General features: G+C 43.7%; 1 protein-coding gene across 1 annotated transcript; it reads left to right on the top strand.

Annotated features, from left to right (window-relative positions):
- Positions 1–769: 769 nt before the first annotated feature.
- tafa4b (TAFA chemokine like family member 4b) lies at positions 770–22,039 on the top strand. The gene is made up of 4 exons (XM_076156856.1): positions 770–884; positions 9,184–9,339; positions 20,729–20,853; positions 21,974–22,039. Exons 1-4 carry the CDS (start codon positions 770–772, stop codon positions 22,037–22,039), a joined length of 462 nt encoding a protein of 153 aa, XP_076012971.1.
- Positions 22,040–23,191: the final 1,152 nt, after the last annotated feature.

The following is a 23,191-nucleotide window of genomic DNA, read 5'->3' as shown; positions in this document are numbered from 1 at the left end:
TATGAGAGAGCACACGAGGGGATGTGTGTGCATGTGTGTATGTGACAGAGAGACAGTAAGTGAGAGGGAGAGCAGTGTGTGATGTGTAGTGTGGGGATCACATTCAGCCTGGGGGTAGGTGAACACATTGTAAACAATGGATCTGACAGAATCTGGGCTTTCACATCTATGTGTGTGTGTGTGTGTGTGTGTGTGTGTGTGTGTGTGTAGGCCTCTGTGCAAGGCTATTGGAGGCCGCAGAGAAACCCCCAGGCGAGATGCCCTCTCTGACCAGGTGTCTTTGTACCTTCTCCCCTTAGGGATTCTCCCATTTGAGGTGAGGAAGAGGAGAAGCAGGAGGAAGAGGAGGAGAAGGAGAGCAGAGATGTGTCTGAATGCAGCCATGGCCGGCGCTCCCAGTCCATAGAGGAGACACCAAGTGGAAGAGAGATCAAACGAAGGCAGAGAGACGACCAACAGGTGAGACGGAGGAAACACATACCTCAACCAAGGCCAAACAAGCCTGGGTGGACCAGCCTTGGTGCGACCACTAGCACCAGGGCACCACAGCATCCTGTCGTGTGTGTAGCTCATGTGTGTAAATCTTCCTGGGCTCAATTCCATTCTCCAGCTTGTCCTTTATTTCCTCTGACCTTTCCTGGTTCATTTCCTCTTCTTATAAAGAAAATAGTTTTCCTCTGCTGTCAACTCTTTCAGGGTTGTACTAACCTCTCCTCTTCCTCCCTCGCCTCCTCTTCCTCCCCCGCCCACTCTCACCCTTTCTCTCAGGATGAAACTGTGGAGGAGATCAGCTTGGCCTTTGCAGGTGGCCCTCTTTGTTGCCTTGGCGATGCTCTGCGTCGACCCAGTGTCTGCTGGCAACCGTAACCACCGGGGATCGACAGGTACACAAAGTCTTGCTCCGAACCCCCCTCCCCATCCCTCCAGACACTGCGAGGGGGTTAATTACACCGTTCTCGCTAAGGCGCAACACATGTTCCCCCTAAGCCTGCCGTGAGGCCGCCAAGCAATGACAATCCGTCCCGTCCCTCAGTTTGACAGAATGTAATCTAGACGAGACCGCGTTTTGGTGCTCAGATGCAAACACGCCCCTGTTGAACGATCGAGCCCGGGGAGATACAAATGGCACTTTAGCTGTCACAAGCTGTCAACATAGATAGATCAGTGCCGGTGTGATCTGATCCGTTCAGCGTGGCGGCGGACATGTGGGGAGTTCGGTGCGGGGTCGTAGTCATATTGGTGTTGGGTTGCTCCAAACAGAGGCCATTCACTTGTGTTTAACAAGCGATGTAGGCTTATAACTTCTAATCCTCTCGTCTTGTAATTGCCTGTGTGCATATCAATATTCATAACTCAATTTCTCCCCTTTAACCAAATCGCCACCGCGGTTATTCCTTGGGAAAATCCATGAAAGCCGTCGCTGCTGCTCGCTTAATTGAGACCCACAAGCTAAATCTGTGTGTGTGTGTTTGTGTGAGTGTGTTTAATTTACATAAGTCAAAATGATGGCCTACACAAAAATGACCAACAAGGTCATTCATATTGTATTGCGGCATGCTAGAGTCGCAGCTTCTCCGTGCTGGGACTTGTTGCAGTTCTTGCACTTAATTATGGTAATTCCATAAACCGTCTCCCGGTTTCTCAACGCTCACTGCTCGTGTTTTGTCTCTCGACGCAAGGTGACCTTTGTCAGCCACAGAAACGCTACCAGCATCCAGCGTGGCTGCGAGTGATGGTGTTGGTTTCCCTTTGATGGAGAAGAGGCAGTCTGCTTATTGCGGGAACACTGCTAATTGCTGGCGTCGTGTACGGTGAAGGTCAACCCGGGGCCCCGCCCCCATCTGATTTCACCCTCGCTGTGAAATACGATGTTGACTCGTTCCCAGCCGGCTGGTTTCTCTCTTTAGGGGACTCCCTGTATAATTGGTTGGAGGTTTAGGGTGAGAGCACATACTCACAATCCTTTTTTTCCAGGAGTTGAATATTTTTGTTTGTTTAATTATCTATGAGATCAATTAAGAGTAAATGGAAGCTAAGGCGACCGAAAAATACAGGTCTAATTACTGATAATTGGGAAACTACTATATTTTCTCTTATTAACATTCATAAAAACGGCCTAGAGCTTGTTGACTGTAGTTGTGCAGCGAGTCGTCATGTTCAGGTGTTCACATAAGAGATCTAAAATCACTTTGTTGAGGCCCAGTGTGTTTGCAAACCTTTTTCTTGCTGGTTTGACCTCTGTATGCCTTATTAGCTCAATGCTAACATATAATGGAATTCCCCTTTAATAGGCAAATGGAAAACAGGCTTGACTCTGCAAGAACTTTCTGTCTGTTTAAAATAACAACCTCGTGTTTTGATATGTGTTGCGTTTCAAACACTTGAGAACACCAGGCGGGATGTTGCTTGCAGGTTATTGTTGGCAGGCTTCCTAGTGGGAGCACCTCTGGCTCGGTCTTGTGTTCCTGCAGACATGATTGGTCGTGTCAGGTACGAAGCCGGCGGTGTGATCTAGGATCTAATCCTACTGGTAACTGATAATGTGATGAGGCCAGCAGTGGGACAGCCTGGTGGTGTCTATTTCTCTCCATTACATACTGTAGTTTCCTGAGGCCCTATTGCTCACACACACACACACACACACACACACACATACACACACACACACACACACACACACACACGGTTGCGTAATACCTTGGGGTGCATGAACTCTCTCTCTTTTCTACCTGACTCGTGTTGCTGCAGGTCAGTAATGTATTTGATCCACTTCTGCTGAAGTTCCATTTGCTGCCACATGGGGGCTCTAGAGGTCCAAAAATGCTCCACTAGAACGTTTTTTTCCCTCTCTCGCTTACCCAAAGTCATTCTGGGAAACATTCAGTAGTTCACATTTCCTCACCTCTAACTTTAACAGGAGTAAATGGTATGAATGTCATTTTAACTTTAGAGAAATGATGGCCCACACTTGTCAATTTTTATACAAATTTGGAAAAATAACAGCTGCTCTTTTTTTTTGTTTCTGGCAACATTCTTATGGGAATAAAAACATAACACTAGTCACTGAATGTGCTTTTGCCCTCAGTTATCTGAATGACTTCAGGCAGTTAAGCTTCCTCCTTGCAGTGCAGTGCAGTGCATTGCAGTACACAAATAATTGTGTAGACCAACCGTAGGTGGTGTGTGTGTCACTCGTACGATGAAGGGCAAAGACAAAAATTTCTGAGCAGACTTCTGCCTCACAGACACTTTGGCAATAAACTTACTGGCACAAAAAACCTGATGTTCCATTTTTAATTTTTCTTCTTTGCCTGGGATGTTTGACACTTAGTGGTCTGAGGCCATCTTAGCCTCTGCTGAAACAATACGCTTCCACATCTAAAACTGAAGCAGGCATGGCAACTCTCCAGACGTTGCTAAGGCCTGCTGAATGTTTGGACCAATCTGCTGAAATAAAATTGTGGATGCATCAAAAACAATATTTGAATTTTCACAAGTTCAAGGAACGACACAGTGCCTGCCTGCGCCCACACTGGTTTTGTTTGCAGGAATGAGCAAAGGCAAGAGATTTATACAAGTAAGTTAGTGGCAGACAAAGCTTAGACTAGTTATGTGTGTACATGCATGTGCTCATAGATTTGGTTGCGTGTTCATTGCTGCATCTTAGCTGTATGAACAGGTTTCACAGGGGATAGAGTTGTGTTTGAATGCAGCAGCAGGAGCAGTCAGTTTGTACCAGCGACCTGTTAGGTTGATTAGCATTTAAGCCGGCGAGGGCCCTGATGGGGGCCTGTTAAACACAGATAACGCCAGGAGGATTGATGGCCTTGGCTGTGTCAGCGGACCAAGGGTGAGAAGGAGAAATTGCATGGGTGAGGAAAGTGGAGGAGGCGAGGAAAGGGCAAGGAAAAGGGCAAGGAGTGAGGAGTAAGTGAGCAGCAGATGACAGGCATAGAGAAGTTACAGGAAGAAGCACCTTATTCCATGCAACAGGGCTTCTCTTCACCTTTAAGCTTCAGTCCTCCTTAAACCCAACTGCCTAGTCTACAGAGATGTACTCCTCTGCATTGACTTTGCTGCCTTCAGACAGATTTGCCAGATACCCGGCAAGTGGCCATGCTTGTCAGTTATTGACAGGCTTGAGACACGCTTTTTGATAAATTGCACATTGCTGTTGCTCGCCTGTGTCTGTCAGAATACATCAATCGCCTGGGTAACCCATCACGTCAAGGTAGCTGGGTTTGTTGCCCCCCTGCCATCCTTTCCACTACCGGCCCACCTTAGCCTCTTTTCTGTGCCTGCCGTGGGAGTAGAAGCATTTAGCCACGCTTCAGAGGTCTTTTCATCTCAGCCTGGCCGGGCCGTCACCATAACGCAGCGCTTTAAAGGCAACACTGAGATATTAGATACACTGTTATTTTATATCTAAAGCTGCAGGCGAGCACAGGGTGGGAGCAACAGAGGCTGCTATGAAACCTGTACGAGTCCCATCTTTTGATCTGGTTCAGTTTTGCAGTAGACTTGGCTTCTTAATTAGGAGTTCTTTGACTTTATTCTCACTTGGCATCACACGATTTATCCAGGAAATGTGGCAACGTATGTTTTAGAATTAAGTATTTTGGTCACATCTCAATGAATTACTAAAGGTGATGTGTGTGTCTCTGTCGTGCCTCCTTCTGGTGGAATCGGATATGGGAAAAAACTGGAGGAACAGGCAGAAATGCTAACATTACCACCTTCTACCACATGTTGGAGGCAGGACTGCAGAGTGGCTGGCAGGAGTCCACAAGCTCACAGTCTTTTAAAGCTCTTTTAAAGCTCTGCTTTAAAAGACAAAAAACTGCATTAAAATGTTTTTCATCGGAAACATACCCTCAGCATGAACATATTTGTGACCTCATTCATACGCTGTACAGTTGATGGGTCAATGGCAGGCAGGGGTGCAGGCTGAGCGCTGAATGAGTGGAGATCAGGAGGGGGCAGGAGAGTGATCAGGAGAGGAAGCCACGCCCACACCACCTACACACCTACACACCTACGCACACACGCACGCACGCACGCACGCACGCACGCACGCACGCACGCACGCACGCACGCACGCACGCACGCACGCACGCACGCACGCACGCACGCACGCACGCACGCACACAGACAGCGGGTAACAGTAGACAGGGGAAAGGGGAAGACAAGGAAAACAGTGACACTTCATGTCTTCATGTCTCATGTTACACCTGTATGTATGTTACATGTTTACTCTCCCTCTGGGCTGGTTAAATTACCTCTCAGGTTGTGTGGGTGTGAATACTCTGCTTGATGACTTTGTGCCCTTACACTCAGAGTCTTCCACACTAAGGAATTATTCAGAATATTCAGAATGTGAACGAAGGCGAGCTTGATCAAAACAGTGCCGGGTGTGATAAATGTGTTTGGATTAGTGGCCATGCACTTAAATTGTGATTGTTATTGTTACCGACACTGCAGATGGCGTAACATTGAGAGGGTGTTTAATCAAAGACCTTTCTTCTAACTTTGATTCATGGCACATTCATTGCAGAAAACAACTGCTGAAATTCGGATGATATTATTTACTGCTTCATCTTTTTTTCTTTACATCTATTCTTTTCCACTGCTGGATTTCTATCATGTGCTTGCACGTGTGCGTGTGTGTGTGTGTGGTAATCCGGCAGCTGCTCCAGCCTCAGGAGAGCCCGAGACAGAGGAGTGAGGGAAATGAAAGTGGAGGGATGATAGCGGAGGGGCGCCCTCAGAGAGCCAGGGATCATTGATTGGGCTCTCTGGAGAAGAGAACAAACAAACTTTAAATCAGAAAGGATGAGAGGGGGCATGGCCTGCAGAAATGGAACCCACTACATAGGCTGTGTGTGTGTGTGTGTGTGTGTGTGTGTGTGTGTGTGTGTGTGAGACGAGTTTGTTCGTATCTGCGTGCGTCTGTCTGCAAAGCTCATCCGGCTGAACATGAAAAGTTTTGGAGTCTGGGTAAAGGCACGTAGAGAAATGGAATCTGGGCGTATGGTACAGTATAAGCGAGGTCTTTGTGAGGCTGTAAAGAGGCTTAGGTGCAGTAATGTTGCCGGCTGGGTTTGCTCTGCTTGGGGGAAACGCTGCCAGAGATTCTTAGGGATGCACAACAAGCTTTAGGGAGCAAAGATGAGGAAACATGAAAGCCTAAAGGAAAGATTTAATTTACTTAATATTTTGCCCAACAATTGTGATTCCATCATTTTTCCTTTTAGAGAAACCTTGGTTTGATGTAAAGTCAATTATGACACAAAACAAAAAAACATTTTTTTGGGCCCCCCAGTTTTGGTTTTGTTATTACAAAGCCGAGCCGTCCTACACTTGCGGCTCCGTCTCCCAGGGATGAAATTTAACAGGTTATTGATCATGATTGACCGTGAGCCACGTCTTCTAAACTGGCTGCAAATCTTTTTCAAAATAGAAAAAACTAAAAAAAACAAAGCCGTGGATTTGTACGTCTTGGTCCAGACATTTCACATGCTTGGAGACCAAGTGGCAGAAAATCTAGTTAGGAGCAAATGGGGATGGCCTATATGGATGCAGATACACTTCAAGGAATCTGAATTTTGATTCTATAACTTACGGTTCCATAAGTTAGAGACCTGAATGTAAAAGTGTTTTTTACAGCGCCACCATCCGGCCCGTCAGGACCTAAAGTTAATGGCTGCTTCCCTGGATCACATCCAACCTGCCCAACAAGTTTAATCACAAAGTCAATAACTATTTCAGCCTCCAACCATTACCCATTACCTGAGCACCTGACCTGAACTCCAGCCTCACCCTGCAGTTTGTTCTTGCACTCAGGCAGTGATGATGGCAGGTACGCTCATGGCAGACATTTCCTTCCCTCTTAAGTCTGAAAAGTTAATTTTGTATTGCTTGATTTTAGTTTTGACAAGGAGGATCTAAGCCACAGGTGTCAAACTCAAGGCCCGCGGGCCGAATCCGCGGGCCTTGAGTGAGAGCAAAGAGCTTTTCAGCGTAAATTTTCCATAAACTACATTTCCCACAACACATGTCGATTTTGTGGCCCGCAAAGTGACGGCATCCCGCCAGTAAAATGCGGCGTTTCCACATCAGCGGCAGATCAGCGCTTAGCAAAGGTGATTTTCCACCACAGACAGATTCTCTCTCAGGGCTATTGCGGTGCTCGATGGGAAGAGGAGCAATACAAATAGGTCTCGCCTCAGGCAAATGAATGAGGCCATACTTCTTCATATCGCAGCCCGAGAATGAGCGTCCAGATAACATTATTGCTCCATGTATTTGTATCCTTATCCATTGTTTGTTTTTATCGGCCCCGCTTCCCAGTTTGCACTGATCAGCTGGTCTGAAGCAACGTTAGCTTGGCTAGCCGTTAGTTTTAGCGTTACAAGCCCAGTTGTGAGGGATTTGACTAATTATATTATTAACAAAGCAGGAGAATGAGCGATTGCCGGCTCCAAGGTAGGAGAGCCATGGCCACACTCCTACTTTGCCACATCCTACCTATGTGAGCCCCAATAAACACAAAATATAGGTCGCTATGTCCAGGAGCTGGACATTGAAAAGTGTCAGTCTGACAGCTGCAACCCTGATTTGAGAAAATATTCTTATCTACAGAAGGGGGGCCCTTCAGAAAAAGTTTGGGAACCACTGACTTGAGAAATTTCAGGTTGTTCCTCATATGTTTTGTAAAAAGATAGTTAAATAAAAGTAAACATTTGCAATATGACCCTACTCCTTTGCACTTAAACCAAGGGAAAACTGGAGTTGTCCATTTACATCTATTTATAGGTTATTATGCAATGATTTTATTAATCCGACCCACTTGAATCTAAATTGGGCTGAACGTGGCCCCAAACTAAAATGAGTTTGACACCCCTGATGTAAGACAACACACATGGCATAATGTTGGAGCAGATGTTGTGGTTTACATTTTGTTACATTTCGGTAAACATAGCGTCTCTCTAACACGTCACATTCTTTGTTTCACATTTTTAACTTGAATGTGCCATTTTATAATGATCATTGATGATCTATTGTGATTAACGATTCCCTATATTCGATGTAAGTGAGAATAAACTCACGCCTAATAGAACAGTTTTTCCTCACTCACACTCTTATGTGTGAGGAAGACACACACAGCATGAAACACATGTTGTTAATTGATGTTATCATAAGATCATTCACGCTGCATTTGAGATTTGTTTTGTATAGACAACATGAAGCAGGAGATTGTTTAAGCTTATCATTTAGCATCTGGAGGATTTTCCATTTAACGAGTCGCAACTCCCCGGGGAGGAGCGAGGATAATCACACCAGGGATTATGAGCTGAGAGTCGAACAAAAGCCTCACAATTTCTGCAACATAGCGCAAACACATATTTTGCCCACTGGCCAGGAAGCCCTTAGGTTAAAATTAACTTGGTGTTGTGTCCCATTACTGTCAGTGGAACGTTATAATTAACCCAAGTCCCCAGGGGAGCATGAAGATAATCAAGGGGATTAGAAGTTATTTGTGTGTTTGAGGTGTCAGGTGAAAAGCAATTATCCTGATATAAATAATTATGACTTTCAGTAATAATAACACACACACACACACACACACACACACACACACACACACACACACACACATACACACACCTTTAATGACTGTAGCCACAGAACGATGATTTTGTTGTGTATCCTTTTGTTCTACTGCTCATAAAATGTGCATGTGCTTCGCTTTGCATACATCAGCCGGTTTATTATATCTAAAATGAATTTAAGCAGATTATTGTTTTAAAAAAAAAAGTCCTTTTTATACTCTCGTCCTTCCTTTTTTCCATTGCACAATGACAACAACAACAACAAAGCTGACTCTTAAAGTTAATGAAGGCACTTTCCTGTTTTGCTAAAATCTGTTTGCTTATGAATCAAAAGAATGCGCGGCTGGAATAAATTGGGGAGTTTATTATACAAGCCGGTAAATAATTCAGCAAAACTTGTTGGTGTTTAATCTTTGTGTGGCGGCTGGGCTGTGTATGTTTTTGTTATTTACAACACAAATTTCATTCAATTTTAAGTGAATGTATGGCAGCAACAAAACCTGAAAAACAATGCAACTGTAAGCATGCAAAGAGTGGATGAGTGAATCTATTCTCCCCCCCCTCCCTCCAGTCTCTTACCAGGTGAAGCAGGGTACGTGTGAGGTGGTGGCCAACCATCGCTGCTGCAATAAGAACAAAATTGAGGAGCGCTCTCAGACTGTCAAGTGCTCCTGTTTCCCTGGCCAGGTCGCCGGCACCACCAGAGCCAGACCCTCGTGTGTGGAAGGTAAACACCCAGCATAGTGTGTAGGTGTGTCTTAGTTTGTGTGTGTGTGTACTTATAGAGATTTCCTGTGTTTTTTTACTGTAAGGATTGAACGTGCTTGTGCGAATCAAAAGCGATGAAGCAGCACATTGAGATTTCCATCTATACATTCAAGTTTGCTGACATAACTTTCCACTGGAAAGCTTCGTTTGCCCTTACCTGACAAAGTGATTGTTAGGTGACCCACAGCTCAGACCTGTGTATATACATATACTGTACATACAGTATATCTATAATAATCATTCAAAGAATGTCTGAGTCTACAGCAGTTTTTACCTCACAATCCCCTAAAGTAGCTTTAGAGAAAATGCCTTAGTTTCTTATCCACTTTATGAATCCTTACAAACATTGGATCCTTCATATACATTCTTTGACTTAATTTGATGAGAACACAAGCTCTCTGTGTGTGTGTTTGTGTGTGTGTGTGTGTGTGTGTGTGTGTGTGTGTGTGTGTGTGTGCGCGCGCGTGTGTGTGTGGGGGCAGATGAGGTTAATTAACACACAGCCTCTCTACTTTGCTTGTCCAAACATTTGCGCTTCATCTGGTCCTGAACAGATTCTGTAACACGTAAAGGTTTCAACCACTAACACAAGTAATGGAAGCCCTGCTTACCCTCTTTATCCCCCTGTGCCCTGTGAAAGGAGCAGCAAATATACGACAGCTGTCGGCCCACACCACCACAACTCCGGGACTGGGAAATATAAAGTGCAGTTTAAAAAAGGCCCTGATTTCATTTAGGACAGCGGCTTCGCCGGTTCACATCCAGTCAGTCAGGCGAACAGAATGTGTGACAGACGGCAGTAAAGCATTTTCCTTTAATCTCTTCACATTTATCTCAGGACAAAATATTGGAGCTGCAGGAAAATGTCAGCTTTTTATACAGAGTGTATCAAAATGGGGAAAGGTACAATTATTGCATTACATATCTGTATCTGGTATACCTCCTCCAAGGCCTCCAAAGCCCTTAGCACTTGTTTTCTGTCCTATTTGTTACTTTACAGCAATTGAACATATTGAACCAGATTATTCACAGTGTTAACATGTTAAGAAATCATTAAAACAAAATCCTGGATCTGCTGCTGGATCCAAAATGCACAGCACAATGTTTTGAGTCCCACACCCTTCAATCCAGCCTGCCAGCAGGTAAAAGAAGCGTGGCCTTTGGAAGAGCTTATTATCTATATCCATAATTATCACATACTGTTCATTGATTTGGAAAAAGCTTGAAATATATTTTGTGAAGAAAAAATACAGCTGATTAATAATCCACACGTTGCACAGTGCCATGTGTGTGTGTGTGTGTATGACAGGATTTGTTTGTGTGGTAAGCTGTGGCCGTCATTCCAGCCTTGAGAGCGACTGCTCAGCAAGAAACAAATAATGTCATCAACCTCTGCCATCCAAGCACGCACGCGCGCACGCACGCACGCATGCATTTTGCCCCTGACTGTCATTGTCTAATATGTGAGCAGAAGCAGTGAATCTCAGCCAGGTTATCCCAACAATTCAGGTCAGCCGGGAGGTGAAAACTGAGTTCAATCTCACACACATACACACATGTTGACTGTCGAACAAACACGCACAATTACACACACTTTGATGTACTGTGTGCTCAGAGATGAAGTGTGTTTTCTCAGTAATAGGATAATTTGTGTCTTTCTATTGTGTTTAAGCTGATGAACCTTTTCATTCTCTTCATCCTCTTTGTAGAAACAAATGAGCGATACGGTTACAAGGCCACATCTCGCTGCTCTGATGTTTTATTATTTGTTCACTTCTTTTATCATATTATGCTAATAGAAATGAATATAACCTCAAAGGTCGCAAAATCTTAAGACAGAAAGTTGTTTCCTTCGCTGCGTTAACGGTTTCCTGATTAACTAATCATTAGTGGTGAAAAGTACTTTCCTTCCTTCTTTCCTTCTTGGTTCCTTCCTTCCCTGCTTCATTTTCTTTTCCATCCTCTGTTGATCTTTAATGTAAAGTTTCCTTTTAATAGTGTGTACATTTTACAGCTGTTACTTGTTTACTTGCACATGTAATATTCATGTTATATTCTCTGTTTTACTGCTTCTTTTACTTAATTTCCCCACCACTGTTGATCCCATCCCACAGCACCCATCTATAGTGTGTTGCTATCCCCACATGTGACCAGTAGGAGGTGCTTTTCCCATTCCAAATGGCTGTCACAAACCTGTACCCTCCAGTTCAGTTCTGCACTGTTTTCACTCAATAAAAGGTAGATTTGTTGTTTAACCTCTCTGATGAGTTCCTGGTGGGAACAGTGGCTCGATAATGATAAAATCAGGTAACCAGCAAAGATGATTGACTCTGTAATGAAAGTTGGGATAAATAAGGAACGTGGGCGCGAAACTTTACCAACCAAATTTGAGAATTGACGTCGCGTCAATGCTCCACTATATCTGCTCTCTGCTCTTCGTAGACTCGGTGTCGTATCCAAACAGGAAGCAATGCCACTGATGAGAAACAAATAGACTTCGCAGAATGTCAAGCGAGTGAAGTGCTTAAATACTTTTTCGCAGACTCAATCACACTCACACACTCACAGATGCATCAGACTTCCCCAAGAGATACGTCTGAAGGTTTTCTGACTATTTTCCTCTGAGTCTCACCTCTTCTCACTACGCCTCAAATCCAAATCCTTAGCAGCACTTAACTCATGACTCATGCTCGAATTTTGATTTCACCACTCACACACACACACACACACCCCCCCCCCCAGTTTTCAGCCTTTGAACCAAAAGCCCGAGCGTAAATGGAGTTACATTATTGATGCCAGGTGAAGGGGGAGTGAAATGGCGGCGGGTGCTATTACTGGCCACTGAATGGTCGAGGTCTATTAGCCAGAGCGGAAGTGTTTCAAGAGAAAGTTATCCATCACTGTTTCTTCTTAATTATTTACAAATATTTTTCATAAATCCTGAAGGCGCCGTCTCTTTGGTTTTATGTTGTGAGGGAAATAGAGGCGCTGACGTGTGGGAATGGAGAATGTGCAGCACAATAAGTTGTGGAGTGTGTGAAGAGATTGATCGCATTCTAGCATAATAGTCGGCTTTCTGCATCAACACACAGTAACAGAAAAGAAATGAAATGAAAGACGATATGCGTAAGTTTGTTTTTCATCTTGGTTTTTAAAACCAAAATGCCCACATAACATATTCCAGTTATTTGGCTAAACTAAAATGCACTTAATTTCTGACAGAGCTGACACATCAAATCCATCAAAACTATTGACCAAGTATTCTTCTAAACTCAGACTGAATGCATTTCTAACAAGATTTGTTATTATTATTTGTCAAAAATACTCCAACCATATGGAAGATATGTGTCCATACTTCAAAAATGGGGATCTTAATCATTTTAATTTAATCTAATTGACATTAGCGTCTCCATTGGGAACCAGTTTTACAGTCAAATAGTCACATTTTGGACAGGTTGTGTAATTGGTTGAAGATGTAAGTTCCCATCTTGTTTTCTCTGTGGATAAAGTGTCTGATTTCAGAGTGATGATTGATCAGCAGCTTATTTGAGAATACTCTCTTTCACCCTTTTAAAGATTTGTTTATATCCATCTGATCTATATTTGTTCTGTATTGACATACAGAAAGCAGGCGATGCTTCAATAACAAGAGAGAACTTTTGATTTGATTTCAGTCAGTCAGAATCAATCTGTGCCTTTCCCTCCTTGGATTCATCAACAGTGTTTTTGTGCTCTGACTTAATGCAGTTCCATGTCATTGTGCAATACTGTGCTTGTGTGTGTGTGTGTGTGTGTGTGTGTACTTACTGCAGTGTGGCTGAGCTGTGGAGGAAGACAGAGTGCAGTAACCAAATAAAAAGTGTGTGTTAGTGGATTTTGTTTGGTTTGTACCATGAGAGCAAGAGGATCTAGTTTGGTTTTTTATTACACAGCAGCCTGCTGTCGCTCATGTCACACTCCTTCACTCTACCTGCCTCACTGTCACACTTCTGTCCATCCATAGCCATTCAGTCCATCCCTGTGTGTGTGTGATTGTTCATCACGTATAATCATATTCTGACACGTTGCACTTTTCATGTGTGTGTGTGTGTGTTGGTGTGTTTGAGCTTCACTAACAGAGATACAGAGTGTTAGTGAATCAGTGCAGTAAGGGATGGATGCCTCTCTCTCCAGCTGCTTGTGCACACTAGGATCACTGAGTGTAACAGTTACAAAGCCTGAGGGTATCTGCACCTCTGGGCCCATCTTACAGTGTGTGTGTGTGTGTGTGTGTGTGTGTGTGTGTGTGTGCGCGTGTGTGAAGGTACATTATATTCTCTTTAAATATTAATGATTCAGGAGCGAGCGCAAGGGAGTAATTGTTACTCTGCATTCACGCACGCACGCACGCACGCACGCACGCACGCACGCACGCACGCACGCACACACAAGGGGGCTGCCAAGGGGACTGCACACATACACATACAAACACACACAGGCGCACGCTGTGTATGTGTGAGTGTGCGCACGGTGACAATCCACACAGATGCATTTTAAAAGCAAACTTCCCGTGCTGAATTGAGTGAGTTCAGCCTTTGTGAAGTATTAATGGGCAAACACTCTAAGAGACACACAAGCTCGAGAGCACACATTGTGTCAGTACCAAGCCGGTTCACATCAAACAGGCTTCAGCTGAACTATACGAGGGAATATGCATCTAGAGAATTTTGTGATTTATATCAAAGGTTGATCTATTATTCTGTGTCGCATGAGTTTAATCCTGTTCAGATGAAAGAGGTTAGAGGGTGAAGGACGCCGCTTTGAACTGGGATAGCTGGTGACTTGTCCAATTTCATCAGATAAAAGACGTCTCTGTGTAGAGGACATTGACTGATTGGAACTCACGTCTCCTGCGTCAGTGAGGCTCAGTACTTTACTCAAGTATACGCCAGTATTTTCAGAATATCATCTTTTGTTTTTTTCCTTTACTTGTTTCCTTCTTCCTCTCCTCTGTTCTTCCCTCTCCCATTTGTCCTCCTCTCTTCACTTTGTCTTTCCATGTTTCTATCGTCTTTGTAACCTTCCTCGCTTCCTTTTCTTCTTTCTTTTCTTAATTTTGACCTCTCATCCTCACTTCTTTTCATCCTTTTGTTCTTTAAATCTTTTGACGGTGATCCCCAAAAAGATATGTGGTTTGAATATTCTTGATTTGACTACTTTTCAGCATTTCCTTGTCATTAGATGATCTGCATGTAGGACTTTCACTTATTATTAAGTATTACACAAGTGTCATATATAAGTATTTGAGTACTTCTTCAGCTGTTAAGTACCTGAGGAGGTGGAACATGGCGTGTTTTCTCTATGCACTGATCAGCCAGTGATTAAGCACTGCACGCACAAAGGAATTGGACTAAAATGAAAAGAGCATAGGGTCTCATAATTGTGTCATAGGAACTTGAACAACACAGCGAGTGTGTATTCATGAGAAGTCACGAGGTAAAGGGAAGCTGCAGTTTCACCTTCGTCCACCTGATGTCAGAAACATTACAATGCCAATGTGGGCAGCGGTGAGGCAGTAAGCGAGCGAGAGGATGAATCCTTCATACAAATAACCACGCCCCTTTCACGCACAAACAAAACAAAAAAAGCTCCCAGTCTCTAACCGCAACTGGCAAAAACAAGGATGAGTGACATTTTGCAGTTGTGCCTCAGATTGACGTGTGGTGATGAGCAGGAGGAGACACAACGCTGTCGGCGGCCTTGGAGCGCAAAACCTCCACAGACCTTATTTAGAGACCCCCCAGAGACGAGACGAGAGCCGGGGAATAACATCGCCTTGGTCCCCTCGAGCTGCTTAATCACCTGCACCTTAAGCGGAGCAACGTCTAGACGTTTTCCCTCAGCCCAGCCCCAAATTGAAACTTTGAGGGAACTTAAAAGGAACCATTTGTGTGCAGTCTTTTGAAACGAGACACTTGTGTCTGTGAGTCTGTGTGTGAGAGAGCTTTAAGCCTTTTTTGATTAACAGAAAACACCTTGTGTGAAAAGTCTGCAACAGCCTTAATTAGTGTAATGCAAATAGAAAAGGTGGGCTGAGAGGTTGAGATGCACGTGTTATCCACATTTCCTTGGAGAAAAAAAAATCTACTTCTATTTTGCGTTACCTGGTGAAATGTGTGGTGGAAATACACACACACACACACACACACACACACACACACACACACACACACACACACACAGGGAAACATCAAATTAGCACAGATGTTGTGAATGCTACTGAGCCACAATGTTCCAGTGTTTTGTCCTATTTTTGAGCCCCGACCAGCGAATCATTGCCTCTGCCAGGAGGTTATGTTTGCGCTTGTGTGTGTCTGTCTGCCTGTTAGGAAGACATGGAGACACATTTCAATGAGACTTGGTTTTCAGGTTGGAAATGATGAAGGTAAGAAAATATTATATTTAGGTGGTGGTGCTGTAATTACCACTTTCCTTCTGGCAATGGATTCCTCTGGTCTATCCACATCCATCCATATAGGCCACGCCCAAATGTTTTCCAAAACTGTTTATTTGTATGTCCTTTACCCTTTGTTTTTTGAGAGTTCCCACTGTTTAGTATGTTTGGCTGCCAAATTTGAATGGGCGTCTGCTCTTACCATGCTTACCATACTACCATACTGTACCATACTACATTCTAGTGACTAGAATGTAGTATGGTAAGCATGGTAAGAGCAGACGCCCATGATTTAACAGGTTATCGACTAGAATCTAGTAACCTGTTAAATCATGGAGAAATGGAGTAGTGCTTGGCCTTGGCGGTGGTTTGCCCTCTCTGAGTTCCGAGTTTCTCTTCTAGTTATGAGAAGCAACAGGACTGCAGAGCAAACTGATGTCTGGAAAGCAGCAGCTAAAGCAGAAAAGATGAAGTATGAGGACGAGTGGGCGAGGCAGAAAATCCTAAAAGTAAAGATTCAAGGTGTTGTGGTTATCACCCTCTTGTAAGCCTCGTACACACATACTTCACAGCAGGATTCGGTGGTATAACAGACCTGGAATTATTACGCCTTCATGGTGAATCCAAGTAGCGCCACCTGGCTCTGCCAGGATTAGAAAACACATCCATTATTAGTCTAGAGAAGAAAAATATGCTCCAAGAGGTGGAACCCTAAAGGGACTCCAACAAGGTGCTAAACCTGCTCCTAACAGGTTGAGATACTGCAGTTTATTCTAAACGCAAAGATACAGAACTCACCCAAGACCAGGATGACCCAAGTTCACTCCCCTGTAGCTTCATTTGCCTTTGTCCATGGTTGGGAATGCAAGCAGAGAGTTGTCTTGTTGCTGCGCTAATGATTCCTATTGGTTGCATCCAGATGGATCCAGACAGCCTCTAAACTTGTCGTGACATCACTGTCCATTTAGCCTCTCCTGTTCATTCTCTGGCTTGACAGGCAGGTGCTTCTGAATCGTGCCCGCTCTGCCCAGCTAGCACGCTGAGATAAGCTGTGAGGAATGCTAACTCCATAATAGCACTCACAGGCGGTGCTCATTAGCTCTAAATAACACCCTCGCAGTGCAAAGCACCATCGTCGACACCATAATGGCCACATTAAGGGACATTACACAGCCATTGGTTTTTAGAACCACTTACCGCCACTGAGCTCATGCATCATAACAGTGTGTTCAACGTTGCGCTTCCTGATAGCTGCAAGAAATTTATTGTGGTGACTTAACAACTTTGCCATTGCTTTGCTCTCATCTCCACAAGTCTTCCTGTCACTGTGACTCTCTGTCTTTTACGCCTGCTACGATTCATCTCTCTAGTTCTCTTCTTTTGTTTAATCTGCTGCTTTGTTTCTCTCGCTTGTCGTTCCGTTCTGTCTCTCTTTCCCGCTCTCTGTTCCCTCTGCTGCTCATTTGCATGGTTAAAAGATGTTTCTCCCCATTACCTCTCTTTGCTTTCCTACCCGTCTTCCATCTCGTCTCTTTTTCCTTCTGTCACTTGCAGTTCTCGTTCTTACGGGATGCTTTGGTGCATTTGTCTCTGTTCTTTTCCATAATACAGTGGAAATTCCATTTTTCCTGCTGAGACCTCATCTTTTCTCCCTTTGTTGATGACAGTGATAACAGGATGAAGACCTCAAGCATTTCTCCTTGAGATTCAAATTCCACTTGTTTATTGGATGGACGATGAATGGATGGATTTTTCTTGACTTTGGAAGAAAGTTGTTTTGCTGCTTTCTGTCAGATCACCTGTCACACTGTGTTTTTCGCAGACATAATAATGTTAATTTGATGAAAGGCCAGGCGCTTAGAATTGATATTTCAAACATCTGCATGATATTTCTTTATTAATATTTCAAAAATGTCACGTTCAGTCTCTTCCTGGCTCTCAAACGCCAAAATAAAGCAGACATCAACTTCAAAGATTTAACTTTAATTACATAGCGCAAGGTATAGGTCTCAAGTGAAGTGGAAGAATCCCTTCACCTTTGTTTTGAGCTCCCCTCCTTTCTGGGGCCTTTACTACAAAGCACCAGTAAATGCTTGGCCAGCTATGTTGAAACTCAAGTCTGATCTTTTGGTTTCACAAAACTCACTTCTGAACGGATCCTGTCGCCACAGAAACGTATCCTCCATGCCAATTCTGGTCCGGAGCAGAATTTGTTGGAGCGTAGTCAGGCGGATATATAACGCACCGCCTCTTGACCAATCACCACACTTGGAAAATAGTGCCATCGTACCTGCAGGATCCCCCTGACATGTCTTCCTTGTGTAAGGCAGTAATATCTAGATAGCTGCAAAATACAATTAAATTCCCTCGGGATACTCTCAACCAGCGGAAGGCAGATATTTTTGTACGCTTCTTACTTGCTTTGAAGTGTGTTTCAATTCCTACTGACAATAATATGTTTTCTAAGTGGTGACAGGTTATATTTAACCCAACAAGATCATCAAGATACAGTTATGACAATGAATATAAATCAAATCCAGCTTGGAGGAGAAGTACAGTAGACAAAACAAACCAGCTCCTGACCGTCTCAGGGGTTTGGCTTTGTTGCTCATTAGTGTGTGTTTATCTCTTTGAGGATGGAGGTCTGGCAGCTCTGCTTTCATAGCTTTGCTTGTTAGTTTAGTTTTAAACTGTTTTGAAAGTTTGCGGGGGGAAGTTCTGAGTCCGACGGCCCACCACATGGTTAGCAATCCTTTTTGTTTGGTTTGACCAAACTTCAAAACTCTTGAATACATATCTTTCTTTTGGTTTACCTTAGGGTATATCTTTTGTGTAAATAAATTGCTGCTTTGTTACTGGTCTTGGATATGGCAGCTTCCTTGTGTTGATGATTGAACCACATTTTTGGCCCTAACAAGTGGTGACTCATTAAACAGGCTGTTTTGGCCATCTACTGGTTGGTGGTTCCTGGATTGCTGTTCCTAATTCTCTGATTTGCGCCGTAATGGAGTTTACTCCGAGGTTGCCCAACTTGTGATGAGATGGAGGGGTGTGCTAAAGGGAATCTTAAACTCATTGTGGAATGGTTTGACGTTCCTATCAGTAAGCATGCCAGGAAACAGGTGATTAAGGATGAGCTGCTGTCTGCTTTAGTGGATCAAGGATGTTGGCAGCTGGTGTGGGCACCCAGGGCGCGGTTACTGCTCCAAAATCTGAGTCTCGCTGAACAGATGAGGTTGAAAGAGCATCAGTTGGAGTTGCGTCAGTTGGGTTTAAGGGAGAAAGAGGTCGATGGTGGCCTTGAGGTAAAAAAGCTTGAGCAAGAGACTGAGCAGTTTTTGCAATTTTCATCTGTTTCCTGGCAAAGACGCATACCCTCAAGCAGGTATAAACTCCATCTACAAACAAGGTCTTATTGCAAAGAAGCTGAAAACCTCATTAAACACTAAGCCTATATCCAGTCTTGGGGCTCTGACCTTGACCATGACTATGTCGTGTCTGTGTTTATTTTGATCACATCCCTTGTGTTTCTATTTGGATACATTGCAAATGAACTCTCCAAATTAGAATCTGGTTACTTAATGGACACCATCAACATAATAACCCACAACCAATGAAAATCTGCCCTGGAAAATTTGACCTCTGAACTATAGATAACTAAAACCCCAACACGTGTAAAAACACACATTTTGTATGATATTGAACTTCCTTGAGTTTGGCTTTTATTTAGAAAAGTAGAAATATCAGGAATCAAACTTCATGTCAGGTTCTTTAGCTCATATATTAGCTCTATAATGTGTAAATAAGGTTGTTTCTGTAACTTGGAGTGTGCTGGTGCGCTGAATAAGGCAATATGAAAACAGAAGACCAACAAACAGCAGGCAAACAAGACCCCCGCAAGGCAAACGCTGCCTGCATCTCCCTGTGATATCTCATTCAAATACCACATTTAGAGTTTGACCCTGGCTGTGAACGCCTCGTCTCGGGCCTCTTTGTACGTTCCTCACAGAAGGATTGCTTGTATCCAGGCTCGTCCAGGGAAATGCATTTGTGTTTGCCGTATTTGTTTTTCTGTCGACCGTGAAATCTTCTGTTGTGGTTGCCAGATTTTCCATAACAAGCTCCCATACGACGAACAGATCCCATACTGAGGGATTACTTTAATCTGATTAAAATGAAGGTAACTGCTGTACATTTCAGCTGCACTAATCACATTACAGATGAATGAACAGAAAACATTGGTATTGAAACACAACACAAAGGCAGGACCATGACATCTCTTCAATTAGTGGTTTGTTATGAGGGTTTATGATACTCAATTAATGGAGCAGGTCAGTGAAAGAAAATGATGTTTGAGTGGTGTGCGATCTGTTCACTCACCCAAAATCAAAACCTAAACTCTTGCTGTTATTCAACATTTTCTGCCAATTTCCCCCTGCAGCTGCTCCACTCAGTAAAATTGCGTTTTTGGTTTAATCAAAGTCCAAGAAATAGCCAAGTGTGTTACCTTCAGACTGCCACCTGACGCCACCTTGTGTGTGTGTGTGTGTCTTCATTGCGATTGAGTTACAGCTTCATACTATTAGCTGTACTTTGTATTGTTCTTATTGTGTACATTGCTACAATGTTTTTCTGGTGTTTAATAATACATTTTTCCTCACCTCCTCTGAGGTCTTTTAAATTTGGTTTAGTCTTATTACAGTAATAGACTTTTAATTGCAGTTTGGAACAAACAAATTAGATTTTTTGATAATATTTTTATTATTAAAAGCTTTAAACCATGAATTGTGATTACACCCTAAAAGCAGGGTAGCACAGGGCATGCAGGGTGTGGGTGTGTGTGTGTGTGTGTGCGTTGAATCATCGATACAGTAACCTGCTGTTTGTTTGTTTGGCTCCTCCCTCCCCTGCTCAGCCTCCATCGTAGCCCAGAAGTGGTGGTGCCAGATGCACCCGTGCATGGACGGAGAGGAGTGTAAGGTGCTGCCCGACCTCACCGGTTGGTCCTGCAGCACCGGCAATAAAGTCAAAACCACTAAGGTGAGAGGAAGGCATGCATGCGACACGCACACACACACACACACACACACACACACACACACACACACACATTCACTTATTCAGTAGTTATTTAAGTTTTTTGTCTCATTAATTATCTTGTTAAAGCTCCAATTAGTTGAGGATAAACAATTGCTATGAAAAAAAAAAGCTCATCAACCCGCCATTGTTCGCACCAAAACACGTAACATTTGTATCTGGAACTGACCTGGATCTCCAAAAACATACATTTCTTGAGTCAGTCATCTTATAGCTATTTGTATCTGGTGAAACAACGAAGACTATAAAGAACACACCAACACACGTGTTCTCAGCTCTGCCTTTTTCCTCACTCTGATGTAACCGTGTCTGCTTTGTCAAGGGGAAAAACAATCGTCAAGAGACAAAACAGGACCTCTGTACGCCGCGCGCCGCACATGTCGCTGTGTGACGCCATTGTAAACCGATGCCATCCAGATGAGATAAATTGATTTAAATGACGGTCCTCTGTGGCCCATTGTGAGCTGCTGAAGTGTGAAAGTTAATTTGTGGAAAGTGACGTCCGGGGTGTGTGTGTGTGTCTGAGTGTGCCCGTGTGTGTGTGTGTTTGGGGACTGAGCAGGTGCAGTTTACTTACAGGTGAAAAATAAAAAGAGAAACAGTTGTGCGGGCGCTATAAGAGTAATTGCTCAGAGAGACAGCATTACACTGCAGCATCTGTCACATTCATTAGGATGCGTTATGGCCGGGGCTTTCCACAAAGGCTTTACAATTAAGAGCCATAATTAAATTGGTGATTGGGAGTGACCGAGGAGCCGAGGCGCTGCTGGAATGAACAACGCCGGGCCAAACACAGAGAGGTGCAGTCGCAAGGCCGATGCCGTCTCGCTTGTTCTCCGCTACCCGTTTCTTCTTCTTCTTTTTCTCCCTCTTCTACGTCTTCTTCTTTCTTATTTGCGAGGTGCATTGAGACTGGGGAGCCGTTACTTGCAGATCTCGCAGAGGATAGTTGCAATAAGACATTGATTCCCTGGCAACTGCTCACAGCCTCTCTCTCTCTTTCTCTCCCTCTCTCTCTTTCTCCTTGTTTCTTTTTTCCCATGACCTCCTTTTGTCGCGGCAGTGTCTCATTCAGGATGATGATCTGTGTCTGTCCATCTCCCTCCCACGCAGTGTCAGTGTGCTGTAGAACAGGATAGTTTGACTATTTAATGGCAAAGGAAGTATGTAGCCTATAGCACAGACTACATGATGTCACCCTGTGTCTTTTTTCATGAATTTGTCATTATACACTGACAGCAACATTCACAGCACTAACAACATGTCTGACGCCTGTGACGGTGTATGCATGTGTTCCACAGACAGACTAGAAACTGTCATGACTTATACCTTCAATTATACATTCTTGCTCCAGTGTGTCACAGCATGCGTAAACACGCGTACCAACAGATTTGTGTATGAGACATATGTCAAACAACAACGTCACATGCTTCCTGTCCTTCAGCTTTCCTGTTCAGGAATAGTTCAAATGTGATAATAGAGGCAGAGGCAGAGGTGAAGCTGAAGTGGGTTGATTGGAAATATTGTCCTCATCTAATTGCGCCTTTGAATCAAAAGGCTCACGTGAGGCGCAGGGTCATTCGGTGTAATTACACGTGTCTGTGTGGCTGATTCACTTCTATTATCTGTGCCACTGTTTCCTTTTTTAGGTCACGCGATAGCAAGAGAGAGGGAGAGAGTCGGCGAGCCACGGTGAAACCTAAAACTCTCCACGCAGATACGATGGATGACTCACCCGCATTCGCCGCACAATGGGGGAAAATATCAACGAAAGGCTATCCATCACAAAACAATGGGACGAAACCAACTCAAACTGCAGTCTACATACACTCGAGCACGCGTTGACCAATGGACTTCAATCGTGGACATTCAGGGTCCATCGGGAACAAAAACACACTGCTGTGGACTCCAGTTTCCAATAATGGACTGAGTGTAGATTGATCAAAAACAAGGTCAATTCCATACACTGACGAAAGCATTTTAAAGTATATATTTCAACAAAGCATTTAAGGCTTGATTGCCGTGTTTATGAGGGATAATGGATCCAGTTCAGACCTGTTCCTGGGGACTTGCAGGAGCTCGCAGAAACGACAGAGACATAACTGCTCATCACTAGCGAATAGTGAATTATCCTCGAATCGCTTCCTGTGGGTCATTTTTCCGTCAAGAGTCATTTTTGCAGTTTCTAATTAGGATTGCAGCGTATAGGATCATAACAACATATTAAAAATTCATGTACGATATTTGCACTAGTTGAAACCGTTTTGGGAATGTTTTGTTT

This window comes from Genypterus blacodes, unplaced genomic scaffold (assembly GCF_046128005.1).
Source record: "Genypterus blacodes isolate CSIRO-AG114 ecotype Tasmania unplaced genomic scaffold, CSIRO-AGI_Gbla_v1 ptg000070l_1, whole genome shotgun sequence".
Classification (NCBI taxonomy): Eukaryota; Metazoa; Chordata; class Actinopteri; order Ophidiiformes; family Ophidiidae; genus Genypterus; species Genypterus blacodes.
The sequence above is the reverse complement of the archived record's forward strand: the minus strand, read 5'-3'. Positions and strand labels throughout refer to the sequence as shown.

Bases quoted from the DNA above. Each gene is read 5' to 3' on its own strand.
- tafa4b (XM_076156856.1), top strand. From the start codon at position 770: ATGAAACTGTGGAGGAGATCAGCTTGGCCTTTGCAGGTGGCCCTCTTT. The intron at 9,340-20,728 runs GTAAACACCCAG...TCCCCTGCTCAG, and splicing joins CAGACCCTCGTGTGTGGAAG to CCTCCATCGTAGCCCAGAAG. The intron at 20,854-21,973 runs GTGAGAGGAAGG...TTGTCGCGGCAG, and splicing joins ATAAAGTCAAAACCACTAAG to TGTCTCATTCAGGATGATGA.